Here is a 14,141-nt window from a genome sequence, read left to right as displayed (position 1 = left end):
ATTGGAGGTAGTCAGTAAATACCTACTGAACAGATGAACTGTATGAGTGACAATGAAGGAATAAATGAATGAATGGTTGACAAGAAGAGTATGAATGCAAGAAAAAGCAAGACGTGCCAAGGACTGCAAAGATGAGAGGGCCTGTCTGAGAAAGGCAGTCAGAAGGTTCCAAAATGAATCAAGCACTCGGTAGAAAAAAAAGCAACAATGACAAAAATAATTCTAAATCAAAAAACAGCCTGCATTCTTTTGAGAAATGGGTATGACACGATGGAATCCCATGTCACTGCGTTACTGTGTGAGTAACAGATCTACAGGCCTTGTAAGATGTGGAGATTTGAATCCTTTAAATCAAGCTTCACCTCAACTTTTCCAGATATGAGTAAACTCTCCAGGCTGCTTAAAGATGACTGAAGAAAGACCACAAAACTTGCTACATGCTATGATAAAAAATCTTCATAATAAAAAATTTTTTGTTCTTAAAAAAAAAAAAAAAAAACCAGCCCGCATTAGTAGGCTGGCTCCTTGGGAATAGTGAGCTTCATGAGGTCTGTTCACCTTAGTAATGAAAATAATAACAATAGCAATAATAATAATGAATTCACTAAGCTCTTACTATGAGCCAGATAGTGTACTAAGTGCTTTATACAGGTTTTCCTTTTTAATCCTCACAATTCTAAGAGGCAGCTACTGTTATTACTTCCATTTTACAGTTATGGACAGTGAGGTGTAGAGATGTTAAATATAACATGCCCCAAATCACGTGGGTAGTAGGCAGTGGAATCAAGATTCCAACTCAGCTCTACTGAAATTCAAAGCCTCTGGTTAATCACTATGTGAGACCGCCTCCTCTACCTATTCCCACTGCACAGTACATGGCCACAGGCGCTAGGCAGTATTTGTAATGGAAAGGGCAACGTGGGATTACAGCACTGTCGTGAAACCGAGCAAATTCCTGACCACCTCTCTAATTTTTACATATGGATGCATGGCCTTACGTTGTTTTGGAAGCTAATCCATGGGTCACTAAAGGACTTAAGCTCCGTTCTTAAGGCCAGCACATTATTTTTGCATAGTATCATTCTCCCCAAGCTAGGATGACATCATGTTACTATCATTACCATTTTCAAGCATCAATAGCATGCTTTATATAGAACGTATATTTAGACCCAGGAACTTTTTCAAATCTAATTAGTGTGATCTACATCCTTCTTTTGCATCTCTTTTGCATGTTGAATCATCTCCGAATCTAATGTTCCTTTTCATCTATAATTGCTGAGACATTTACATTATGCATTTCATGGACTCGAGCAGTTAGAAAGGGCTTTAGAGCTACATCTCCAGTCATTTCATATTACAAATAAAAAAAGAAAGAAGACTTGAGATATGAAATAATAATTCCAACCTAACTACTTTTTTTAAGTACTTATTATGTGCCAGCCTCTGAGCCAAGTGCTTCTCTTATACCCTTATTTAACTTAACTATGAATATAGATATTATCACCAACTCTATTTGGCAGAAAAGGAAACTGAGGCATGGTGATTTGCTCGTATAACTAGTAGGCAGTAGAGTGAGGACATGACTCCAGGCCATTCAGCTCCAAACCTGAGCTCTCAGCCACTATCCCCCATGGCGTGTCTACGGTCACTCAACTTCTCAGAGGCCAACTTGAAGCTGGAACTCAAGTCCATGGCCTCCCAGACCAGACTTCACTTCACCCTTTACCCTAACCCTTTGTTTCCATTAATATTTTTAAGTGCACTGACTCTTCTGAAACCATTTTGACCAGTTGAAAACGATGATTTGTAAAATGTGCCCTATTCAGTGTTTACTCCTGATTCTGTTGCTTGCTTTCAGAGAAAAATATTTTCCATGGCACCCAAAGCATGGCATGGAGGAACTTCTGCTCTCTAGATGCAGGTTAAAGAGGAAAACAGGAGAGTTTTCTCAGTGAGCCATCCCCGGAGTAAGAAGCCACGCTTACATAGATAATGGAGAGAACTCCATTATAGTTTTTGGTGGAAACGTTGAGAACGATCTTCAGCTGTGAGACCAGCACTTGGAAGGCAGCAGCTGTTGTGAATCCGCCAACCAAAGGATCTGCCAAGTACCTCACTATGAATCCAATCTGTAAACCTCCAAATATCAACTAGGATAAGAAGGAAAGAAAAAGTTAATGTTTGCCTGAGAGAAGGACCAACTCTCTTGAACTATTAACGAGTCAAACTTAACACCAGTTCAAACTGGTAGCCTGCTAATAACAAAAAAATACTTGTAGGAATGCTCCTCCACCCCTCTAAAATTTAAAAACTCGTAATATGAACCTTGAAGTACTTCTAGATATGTAAGAAGAAAAGGCAGAATCATGTGGCTTATTTCTGTGCCTTTCAGATACCATGGCTCTGCTCATCAGGACATTTTTTTCTCCTTTGTTGGCTCTGCACACTCCCCTTCCCTCGTCCTCATTTAAATCACACATGTTACTCTGATTTTTTTTTCTGTCTCTGACTTTGATGATACTCAAGCCTTCATAAGTAGGGTCTTGCTATTTCAGCATCTGACCTAAAACAATATAATTTAGAAAATAACTTTGGGGGTCCAATAAATTGCTTGGTTTCATGTTTAATTCCATGTGTTTTACACTCAGTTATTTCAAATAAAAATCATGTCAGTCCACACTGTACTTGTATTACCTGTATGATTCCAACCAAAAGAGTAAGGGTGCTCGCAATCAGTACTCTTGCTGTATCTCTGGCCACATAGTCTATCACGGTGGTATTGAATGCGGTGCCATTACTGCTGGATACACGGAAGTGCTCATCGGGGGCCATGCTCAGCACAACAGATCCCACCATTAAACTGACCACTGGGAACGGCCCTGGGGGGAGCAAAGCCTCTATCAATTAATAATGATTCATCACAAATGTTTAGGTCCAATATGTCTACATAGGATTAGAAAGATGTGTGGAATTATTAGGTGTGATTGGGAGAATATCATTTGTTCACAAAGGAAGCTGCAAAGCAGATGTCTCAAGGCATTCATGACCCAGAGGGACATGTAGGTAGGCAATTATAATACAGCACTCAGGATGCTTTGTGAATCCACAGGAAGGTTGTCTAGCCTGTCTTTGCGTGTTCTTCATGCATATTGGGGCAACAGTGGGGGGAGTTCGCAGGAAAGGTTTCCTGACAGAGGTGGCCAACGAGCTGAATCCTTATTTGTTCTATCTTATTTATTCCAAAAAGCTCATTTCCTATAGCATCCAATGCCTTGGTCTCTCTGGTGCTGAGGACCTTGATCAATATCACAAGGTCCAGATTGGGATAAAGAAAAAACAAAAAGAGTATATAGTTTTTCTTTTTCTCTTTTCAAGACAAATTATTTTTTCATGTCATATGGCAGTCTACAAGATTCTGTGGTTTTAAAAGTATTCCTATTCTCCCAGTCACTCCTGATATTTTTATCCATGATGGTGATCCTGTCCTTCGGTCATGGAAGGTGTTAACAGTTGGGAGGGCTCAGTACTGACATCCAGTAACCTGGAGTATTTAAATGTATAGAATACCAAAGAGAAAAAAATCAGCTCCTGCATTGCACACGTTGTCAAGGATTTTGACACTGATTGTCTCTCCCAGGTGAGGAAACAATTTCAATCAACAGCCTCTTCCTGATCTCCTTCCATAGGCAAGGCAATATGCTAGATACTGGGGATAATACGGCTAAGGATGAGGATATGGGCTGGAGATTATTGTATTTGTCTCAAGAGGATTGTCCAGGTAGACATGTCTAGCCAGCAGATGGATGTAGGCGCAAAATTATCTCAAGTATAAATGTCAAAGTCACAAAATAGCATTAAAACATTCATTTACTAGAACATTCCAGCACAAGAGAATTCAGATTTTAGGAACAGCAGAAAATAAGCCTATTTTGAGCCATACCAAGAAGGAAAGCCAAGCTTAGTTTCTAAATAGTTTTGGCACAATTTTGCCAGTGTTCCAATATTAGTGACTTAAAAATGAGTACAGTTTTTAATGAAATGATGAATATGTATTTGATGAATATAATTTAGTAAATGATAAGTTAGTCTCGTAAAACAGTAGGTTTGAAGACCTCTTGAAGATATTTTTCCCTTGTCATTTTGTATTTTGGAAGAGAACACTTTCTAAATATGGAGTCAAAATTATTACATTTCTTAAAAGGAAAATATACTAGAATTTGAAGGTAGGCTGTACTTTTGACAATCTTTCAATTTTCTCCTCTTTTATAAAAAAAAAAAAAGAGTTAAGTATAAACCTAATACTAAAGAGATGGTATTTTGAAAGCTAAGAAGAACCACTGCATCACTGAATTGGATAAGCCCGCAAAACACTGGAGGCCTATTTTCCTGGAAAACATTAACAAAGATACGGAAGCATAATACACAAACTATAGCCAAAACACGTTAAACGTGAATAAATACAATTGCAATATATGCTTATAATTACCAACTGAGATGTGCCTTGACGTTCCAAAGATAAAATAGGTCAGGATAGGGAAAAAAGCAGAGTAGAGACCATATCCGACAGGGACTGCTGCTAGCAGAGCGTACGCCATGCCTGCAAGTACATCCAAAATGATTACATTCACAAACAAAAGTTAGGGTGTTCTTTCCACTATGCAAAGAAAGGCCTTTTCCTAGACACCCCCGTTGGCATCTTGCCCTGCGTGGTCTTTCTTATTTTGCGCACAGCCTGGGGCTACGCTAGAATGCAGAACGTGATCTGGATCAGCGGAGAAAATGATTCATCCTCATGCACCACCTGCTGAAATGAATTGATAGACTTGATCAGTAATCCAATCATCCACCGATTAGACGAGTGGAAAAAGGGAGTCAAGTCAGTTGGTTAAAAACTCCATCAACTCAGCCCAAAGGCTCAGAGCAGCTCTGCGCACAGACATTTCGTGTGAATGCCGTGATTCGGTGTGTCTGGAGGGACACAGTCGTCGCGCTGTAATACCCGCTTCCTTGTCGGGGAACAGAAGCTAGATCCAAACAAAGGAAGCTATGACAACTGTACACAGCAGCAGGTAAGACAACTCTACTAGGCTTTCCTCCAGGAGCTCAGCTCCTCCGCTGGGGCTCTGTCCCCGACAGCCTCTGGGGCCGCACCGCACAGTGTGCAGAAATCTCAACTTTTCCACATACGTGGGAGTTGGAAGACCGCAATGATGCCTTCTTTTCCTTGGTGAAATACTTCTTAGGGAGTCAGCACATCTCACTCCCTATGGCTTCCTCACATTTCACTCACAGTGAGAGCAAAATCACGCCCTTTGACCACTGGTTTCTCAACAAAGGATTACATTGATAGCAGTTTAAAAAAGGACAGAAATCAACCAAAATATGCTGGCTCACAAGCGCTCTGCATTATTTGTTGAATGAATGTCTCAGAACAGAAAAGTGGTTAACTGAATTATACTTTACATACTATGATTCTATAAAATGAAACTGATGTGATGTATAAGAATACATCTGCTAACATGGAGATAGGTAAAGAACAAAGGAAAAAGTAAAGAAAAGCAGGATTCAAAATCATGGTAAGTGGGCCCCTGGGTGGCTCAGTTGTTAAGCATCTGCCTTTGGCTCAGGTCAGGGTTACAGGGTGCTGGGATCAAGCCCCATGTGGGGCTCCCTGCTCAACGGGGTGTCTGCTTCTCCCTCTCCCTCTGCCCCTCCCTACCTCCACTTGTGCTTTCCTTTCTCTCTTTCAAATAAATAAATTAAAAAAAAAAAATTTGTGGTAAGTATGCATGCTCTCACTTTTATAAAAGTAAACATGGATGTTGCATGCACAAAAAAATCTCGAAAGATTGTCAATATTATGCTAAGTCATTTCCATATACAAAAAGACTATGTAATTAATAAACACCCATGTATTCACTGTCCAGCTTAAGAAATAAATTGCCAGTGAAGTTGCAACTCTGAGTACTTTTCCTCAATCACATCGTTCTTCCTCCCTCCACCCCCAGAAGACAACCATTATCCTGAATTCAATGCTTATCATTCTGACAGTTTATTCTTTTACATAGATACGGCTGCTTTTCCTTACTTTTTATAGATATGCCTGGGTGGCTCAGTGGGTTAAGCGTCTGCCTTTGGCTCAGGTCATGATCCTGTAGTTCTGTGATCGAGCCCCGTGTCTGGCTTCCCACTTAGCGGGGTGTCTCCTCCCCCTGCTTGTGTGCTCTCTCTCTCTAACAAATAAGAAAGTAAAATCTTTAAAAAAAAAGGATATGCATTTATGTGATTTATGTGTCTAGTAGGATATTTACTAAAATATTGATGGGTTGTCTACGCGGTGGGATCAAGGGAGACTTCTAGTTTGTGGAGGAGGTATCTTTCACATTCCTTATGTGTATTCTCTGGTTTCCCACAATAAGCATTTGGGCTATTCATTTGATAATTTATTGATTATGTACCTACCATGTGCCCAAACTGTTCTAGGTTTGAGAGGCTATGGGAGTGGACAAAAGAAAGTGTCTGCCCTTACAAAATCTGCATTCTAGAATAATCTGTATTACTGATGCAATCGTTTTAAGACATAACTTACAACAAGAAATAGCAATCACTTGTCCCAAGAACATGGAGTGGAAAGGTGACTCCCGAAAGGGAAGACGAAAAGGAGGAGTGGGAAATAAAAACAACCTATTTTCTACGTACTTTTCCCAAGTCCTTCTCAAACTTCACTTCCCTGAACTGGGCCCTGCAGTTTTTACCGTCCTGAGAAAATGTCTGTTTCCATACAGTGTCCTACTTAGGGACAACTGCTACTCAAATAGACTGTAATCATCTCTATTTATAAAGGACTTTGGTGCAATGATTTTGAAATTACACAGTTTGTAAGGAAATCTAAGCCATTGATTTAAGCCACAGAACCTCTGTGCTGATACCCTTCCCATGTAGGATGGTGGCATATACTGACAAAGGCGGGGCTAACAACCATTTGCAAGCATCTAGAAGGCGGAATGAGACACTGGAGAGCTGTCTCCCCACAGTTGGGAATGAAGATAGCTCTAGAAAGCCTGCATGATCTTTTGCTGCCTGGTAGTAACTTCTTTTTACATAGCCAAAGTCTGAAAGATCCCATTATCCTTAGCAACAATGGCTTCTTGGTAACTTGAGCCTGCCCTCTCTGACGAGTTGTTCCTCAGCAGCCCAGCCATCCAGAGGGGGTCATGGATCTTGCCACCACTAGAGACAATGGCATCACCCCTGAAATCTCAATTTGGAGCTCCCTCTCTCAAACCATAGCCTCCTAGCCTTTCAGCTTACCTACTCCAGACTCCTTGTTGCAACATTTCTTTTTTTCTTGTGGGGCTTCTAAAGGATTCACTGATTCACTTTGTCCCTATCCTTCACATCCCCAGGACTGCCTGGTGGTCCAACTCCATGTCCTTGTTCTGAAAAAGACTCAGATCTCCCGTATTTTCCTCAAACCGCCCCCTGCTTTTGCACATAGACACGGTTCAGAGATGAATCTTGGACTCTACCTAAGACAAAGAATCCATAAAAGATGTTCCTAATTTGCTTTTCACCATAATTTCAAACCCTTCTATATTTGCACCATTTGTTCTTTCTTTAAAAATGGAGGAGATGTCCCTCCTGTCTTTAAGAAGCAACCCGCCTACTTCTGTCCTTGAACCCCAGCTGCAGTCTCCCCTTCTCACCACTTTCAGTTTCTCCTCCATCCTAGGGGTTCATAGATGTTTTTCTCTCTACAAGGACATTCCCACCAGTCGCCAGATATATTCTAGTATCTCTTCTATTAAAAGAAACCTAAATCCGCCCTCATACTACCCTCGATCCCTTACCTCTCTCTGGTTACAGCCATTTTTCTATTCTGCTTCATAGCAAACCTTTTCCTTCTTCTTTTTTTTTTTTTTTAAGATTTATTTATTTATTTGAGAGAGAGAGAGAGAGAGAAAGAGAGCGTGTGTGGATGGGAGCAGGGGGAGGGGCCGTGGGAGAGAGAATCTCAAGCTGACTCCTGCACTGAGCGTGGAGCCTGATGTGGGGCTCAATTTCACCATCCTGAGATCACGACCTGAGCCTAAACCAAGAGTTGGACACTTAACCAGGTGCCTCACACAGCAAACCTTCTTAAAGGCATTGTCGATGTTCCATCTTCAAACTCTCCCCTGAAGAATATGACACGCCCCTCAATCCTTTTAAAAACAGCCTCCTCTCTTGGCTTCTGACCCTTCATGCCTCCACCTGCTCCTTCTCTCCAGCCCCCTGAGCCTTCTCACAGGTCTCGTGGCCCTCCTCTTATCTTCCAGACCTCGGAATGGTCCTGCCATCTCTTCCATCTGCCCTACCTCCCTGGGTAGTCTCAGGCATTCCCACTCTCTTAAAGACCAGTTCGACACAGATGCGTTCCTGATTTTTCTGCCTAGCCCAGACCTCTCCTCTGCTCTTCACACTTGTAATAGCTCCAAGTCTACATTGGGCATTTCCGCTTGGAGTCTCCCGTACATCTCAGACTTAGCATGTCCAAAAGGAAACTCTTCACTTTCCATCCCAAACCTGATCTTCAGCCATTTTCATAAGTGACGTAACCATGTACGCGGTTGTTCAAACCAACAACTTTGGAGCCATCTGGGACTTTTCATCTACATGCTAAATCCATCAGTAGACACTAGTGATTGCTCCAAAGCATGTTTGAGATCTCTGCAGATCTCTCCATCTCCTGCCCGAGCTGGTTTACGCTGACACATCTGTCCTCTGGGGCTGGGAGTGGGGTGAGGCAAGGCAGGTCCCGGAGGCACAATATTCAAGGAAGCCTCGGGAGAGCAAGTGCCTCCCTGCCTCCTCCTAACCCAGCCCCACCCAACCTTATCTAGCTCTGTTCCCTCTCCCCACACACACTGCCCCCGCCCACAGGAGAATTCTTCCTGCAGCTCCCTGGAAAACACTGAATTCCTTTTCGCCTTGGGCCTTTGCCTGGTAACACTCTCCCTTCTGCTCCTTCTGTGGCCTCCTCATCCTCTGGATCTCCGACGAAATTTCTTCCCCTGAGTAAGGCCTTCCTTGACCATTCGATCTCAAATACATACTCCCTCCTCCAAGTCATCCCTAAAACAGAGCATTTAATCCAACGCAATGGACTAAATCTATTACAATCTATAATTACTTGTCCATTTTATCTCTTTATGTAATTAATAATTAATGCCCACCATTTGAAAGGAACTCCTTGAGGTCAGTACCTGTGCTTGTCAATAAATCACTGAATTTTCAGGGCTGAACACCCGGCATACAGGACTGGTTTATAAACACTATTAAATGAGTGAAAGATGAATGAATGCCTGAATGAACCAGGTCAGCCTCCCAGAAATTTACATTACAAAGATAACTTTATAGAGCTAGAAAAAGGCTTAATGGACTTCTCATCTATCGAAAAGGAGTTAACAATTATTTTTGAGGATTAAATGACATAATCGGCCAAAGCCCTTAGCATAGTGTCTGGTACTTAATAAACAAAATTAAAAATAGGATTAATTCTTATAAGATACTTTATGAAAAGTTGGGAGCTAGAGCTTGGAACATCATTTTTTTTACATATAAAGATGATTCATCATCAGAAGAGCAACTCAGTCCTCTTCACTAAGTGTTTATGAGGCCATCTACTTACTACTTTGTACCGGTCTCCATGCCAGGTACCAGCTAAACAAACATTAATTCGATGGTTCCTGTCCCCTAGGAGTCACACAGTGTTGCTACGTCATAGCTTTTAGAGTCCTCTGTGGGCACGTGGCATCATCGAACTAATGTACTGCCCAGGCCTACCTCCTCTCCCACCCACCTTTGTGACTGAAACCATGGTGGGTCAGCCTGGGGCTCTACATGGGGGCAACAGAATTACCCTCCTTTGTGGAAATCTCCCAGGCTTGCTCTGAGTAATCTTAAGAGCTCAATGGGAAAAAGTTGACATTGCTCAATGACTGTTAACTAACTTCTGAAATAGTCCATTTTCAAGCCATCCTTCCACCCACATCCCCACCTGGATCTACTTCCCATCAAGGGGCCGTCTCAGACTTAACCTTCACAAAAACTCCATCTGACAACTCAGTCTCCAAGAAGCCATTCCCAGTCCCCTAAGGCAAGGTTGTAAGCCTGGAGGCACGCTCCCCTCCCAAGCCTTGTTACCCCTGTCACAGCCCTTGTGCAATTGTTATTATCCACTTTCCCATGGACCATGAGCTCCTTTAGAGCAGATGGTCCAGCTCATTCACATCAGCACACCTAGTGCCTGGAGCATACTAGATGCCCCATCAAATTATCATAAAAAAATGATACTTCTGTTTTCATGGTCCAGGGGCTTTGTAGAGTTGTAGGGGCTGGGGGAGGGGTAGGAGAAGCAAGACAATGGGGGTGGGGGACAGAGGAGAATGCCCATACTTGCAATTCACCAACTATGCAACAGATTTCTAAGATGCTCATGAAAATAAAATATAAAGCCTATTTAAAGCAAAACAAAGCAAAACAAAACACCTCTGTTAAGACATTTTGCCAAAGATTTTAAAAAAAGGGATAGATTAAAAAAAGGAAGGAGGACAGAAAAAAAATGCTTATGGACAATACTCCAGACTAAAACACTACCTTCACTTTCCCTTAAACCACCTTCAAATTGCAGGTCAAGACCCATGTTTGGGATGCAAAATAATGTAATGGACTGCAATGAGCACTTGTAAAATATAAGCAGAATAGAAGAGGACAGAATAGAAACAGAGTAGAAACATATAGATAGAAACATATCATTTGTAGTGAGGGGTAATATTATTTCAAGAAACTTGAGATATGCATGTGCAGGTCATGATGTGATATTTCTTCCTGTGAGTTGTGGTTCACAGAAGTTGGGGACCCACTGCTCAGATGCTAGGGCTTTAGCTGAAGCCCTGCAGCTTGAGCAGCAGCAGGGTTTCCCGGCCGGAGAACTCTAAGGAAGAGGGAAAAAGAGGCAAATCTGTCCACTAAGGGGCTCTAGAGGAAAGGTGAAGATCTCAGAGGGTAAGCAAACACTTGGTACAGACTCCTGGGACTCAGAAGGAAGTTTCGAACTGCTGCTGGAGGTTGTGACTCTCAGTCACTTGGAAGCCAAGTACACCAACCACCTTACCTTGCAGCGTGCCCACTAGCCCCGTACTAACTCCCGAAATGATGTCACTAAGCAGCCATTCCTTGATTCGGTATTTGGGGAGCCAGTCCAAGACAGGCAGAAGCGTCTTCAGCACACCAAGGCCTCTCTTTCTTGAACAACTGTCAAAAGGCAAGAAGATTTTTTTCAATACCATCTCGGTCATGACCAATTGCAAAGCACAAAGGTTTGAGCAGGACTCTGCTGCTCTTTATAACCACTTAGAAAAAGAATGAGAAGCGCGTGTCAAATCCTAACGCTCCAGTGCTGACCATGCTTTTGCCAAGAACTCTATCTACGCTTTTAAATGAGCTGTACTAGAAAACACAGGATTAAGTGTTCCCTCCCCTCTCCCACCTTTGTAATCCTCTGAGAAAATATCCCTACACAAGGACCCATTTTCTAGACCAGCCACAGAACGATCAATGTGGAGTCTCCAACCGGAGATTAATTTTCAGACTACTAGCCCAGGCGCCTTCTTCTACTACTTCTTTCTCTTTAAAGAAAAAATAAACATGGTCTCTTTATTTTGGCAGTACAAGCTTGGAGCCAGTTTATGCAAAAATCTTAACAAGATAAATGTACACTTTGTTGTACCTTCCTGCTTAGTATTTTTTAAATTCAGCACCCTATAGTTAAAAGAAAAAAATATGTTAAGAGTGGGTGGACATTATCTGACTTCCCAGCTAACTGAACTTTTTAAATTATATTTATGAGACAACTGGAAATTTTGACGTTTTTCACATTAAGGATTATTTTTTTAGGTGTGATAAGGGGATCGTGGTTATTTTTTAAAGAGTCCTTAGAAATATATACTGAAATACACACAGACAAAAATATACACTATATAGGATTTTCTTCAAAAAAAAATAGTGGAATGGAGGCAAGTGGGTGGAGATAGATCTTGTCTGTTGAAGCTGGATGGTGGGTAAAAACATGGAGGGGGCTTCATTAGTCTACTATGTGGGCTTTTGTATATACTTATGTTCTGTAATAAAAGATTCTTAAAAAGAAAGAAAATCTTGCGGCAGTTGACAATTCTCTAGTTCTTTTTGTGGTACCTAATTACAGCGGGACGTTTGGGTTTAGGGAGTGATGGCAGGTCTCCCTGGGGTCCCACTGTCTGACAGGGGAGAACTTTGGAGTACACTCTCCTGGGTTCCAGCCTTCATTCCGGATCTCCGAATGGCGTCCTGCCTAGATGAACTTGGGGCTTTCAAGGACTCCTGGTCAGGTGATGGGTTTACCCATCATTTCTTTTTAATCGGGCCCCTTTTCCTCCACTCTCCTCAGCCAGACCTTCACGAGAAGGCCCCAGGGATCTCCTGTACCCCAACGCGCACTCCAGATGTCCCGAAGAGAGGAAAGAAAGAGAGATGGGGGCACCCGGAACACACTGTCCCCAAAGATGAGTTTCCGGAACTGGACTCCATTCTGGCCGAGAATGATGGAGCCACCCTGCGACCAGGAAGGACAGCAGTGCGGATGGTTGAAACCCGGGCGACCCGGCAGGGTGGCGCGCCATCCCACGCCGGGTCCGCGCGCCCACACGCGGGGCCCCACTACTGCTGCCCGCGCCCAGCCCGCCGCGGCCGCTACCTGCAGCCCTTGGCCAGGCTCTCCCGCAGCGTGTTTCGCTCCTGCAGGCGCCGCTCGTACTGCTGCTGGAAGGCGAGCTCGCTGTAGACCGGCCGCGACACCACGTAGCTGCAGCTGTACTCCGGGAGCGGTGGCGGCTCCAACCTGCTGCCGGGAGCCTCCATGACCTGCGGGGAGGAGAAGGAGGAGATGGAGCGGGGAAGGAGGGAGAGCAAGGGGCGGAAGAGGCGACCGCCGTAAGCGGCGGCGGTCGCTTGGCCCCACCTGTTGCAGCCGCTCCCGGAGCGCCTGGTCTGCGCGCCGCCGTCCTGGCCGCTCCAGGCCGCGGCCCCCGGGCGCGCACCACCAGGTTGCGCCGGGGCACGTGAGGACCTTCGGGTCCCGTAGCTTGCACCTGCTGCCCGGGGCTCCCGGACGCTGAAGAGGGTGAGGCCCGCCTTGGGGTCTTCCGGAGCTCGACCCAATCCCCACCCGTGGGCGGCCAGGGCGCTGTCCGCGTCCTGAAATCTCCCCAAATCCCGGCTGGAGCCCGAGCGCGTGCGGGGACGGACAGGGACACTGTGAGCGCTCCTCTCGCGTCGCACCCGACCAGGGCACAGCCCCAGGCGCGCACCAGGAGAGAAGCACCGGCCCCCGGGCGGGGCGTGGAAACTCAGCCACGTTCCCCGGGTCCCGAGGCTACGTGCTGCAGGCGGATTCCAGCAGCGGGTCGCAGTTCTCCCGAGGGCAGAACTTTGGGCAGGTGGAGCAGACCTCTCGCCCGGGCCTGTTTTGCGAGCCTCCTTCTCGCTCTCAGCTGCTCAGAAAGCAGGCTGTGCTGCCCCCTGCCCGCCCGCTCCGTGTCCCCGCACTAGTCCCATCCGCTGCTAGCGATGCCTCCTGAGAGTTAAGCCAGAGCTGGTGGGGTAAGCGGCATCCTCAGCGGCCAGCTCACCTGTGTCGGAAGGTGGCCCGCCCGGAATGCCCCGGGGACCGCCGTTCCGCTGCCTTTATAGCGCTCGCGGAAGGCAGTGAGACGTTTTATTTATGGAACAACAGAGACAAAGAGAGGGACGCAGAGGCAGCCGTCGTTCCCCACCTATTCTTTCCCTTTGCCGAACCGGGAAGGCCGAGAATCTCACTGGTTGTCACGGGAGGGCCCACGGGATCCTCACTCACGTCCCGATTGCTAACGCTGGCTGCGAAGTCGGGGGTGGGAGAGGGAAACTTGTTACAGGAGAGCAGAGCCCCGCCCTGTGTGGAAAACACGACAGCAGGGAGCGCTGACCTTGGCTCCTAGGTTGTGTGAGTCGAGAAGCTCAGGTCAGGCTCTCATACTGCTCCGGCTGGGGTGGGGGTGGGGCCCAGGAGAGGGGGCCGGGAGAGGGGG

General features: G+C 44.9%; 1 protein-coding gene across 3 annotated transcripts in view; it reads right to left on the bottom strand.

Annotated features, from left to right (window-relative positions):
* SLC26A4 (solute carrier family 26 member 4) overlaps positions 1-13,804 on the bottom strand; it is a 47,841-nt gene extending 34,037 nt beyond the window's left edge. Inside the window, exons 1-6 of one of the 3 annotated variants that reach the window (XM_032873386.1) lie at positions 13,707-13,804; positions 12,773-12,939; positions 11,156-11,295; positions 4,487-4,597; positions 2,695-2,879; positions 1,986-2,150 (exon numbers count right to left, since the gene is read on the bottom strand). In XM_032873386.1, the coding sequence (XP_032729277.1) occupies positions 1,986-2,150; positions 2,695-2,879; positions 4,487-4,597; positions 11,156-11,295; positions 12,773-12,936 (765 nt within the window). In that variant the 5' untranslated portion in view covers positions 12,937-12,939; positions 13,707-13,804. Of the gene's footprint in view, positions 1-1,985; positions 2,151-2,694; positions 2,880-4,486; positions 4,598-11,155; positions 11,296-12,772; positions 12,940-13,036; positions 13,156-13,706 lie in introns of those variants that run through there. The other 2 variants (XM_032873384.1, XM_032873385.1) reach the window with 2 other exon arrangements.
* Between the last annotated feature and the right edge of the window lie 337 nt (positions 13,805-14,141).

Source organism: Lontra canadensis, unplaced genomic scaffold (genome assembly GCF_010015895.1).
Source record: "Lontra canadensis isolate GAN:19392208 unplaced genomic scaffold, GSC_riverotter_1.0 scaffold48, whole genome shotgun sequence".
In the NCBI taxonomy this organism is placed as follows: domain Eukaryota; kingdom Metazoa; phylum Chordata; class Mammalia; order Carnivora; family Mustelidae; genus Lontra; species Lontra canadensis.
Note: the sequence above shows the minus strand (reverse complement) of the source record. Positions and strands in the feature narration are given on the sequence as shown.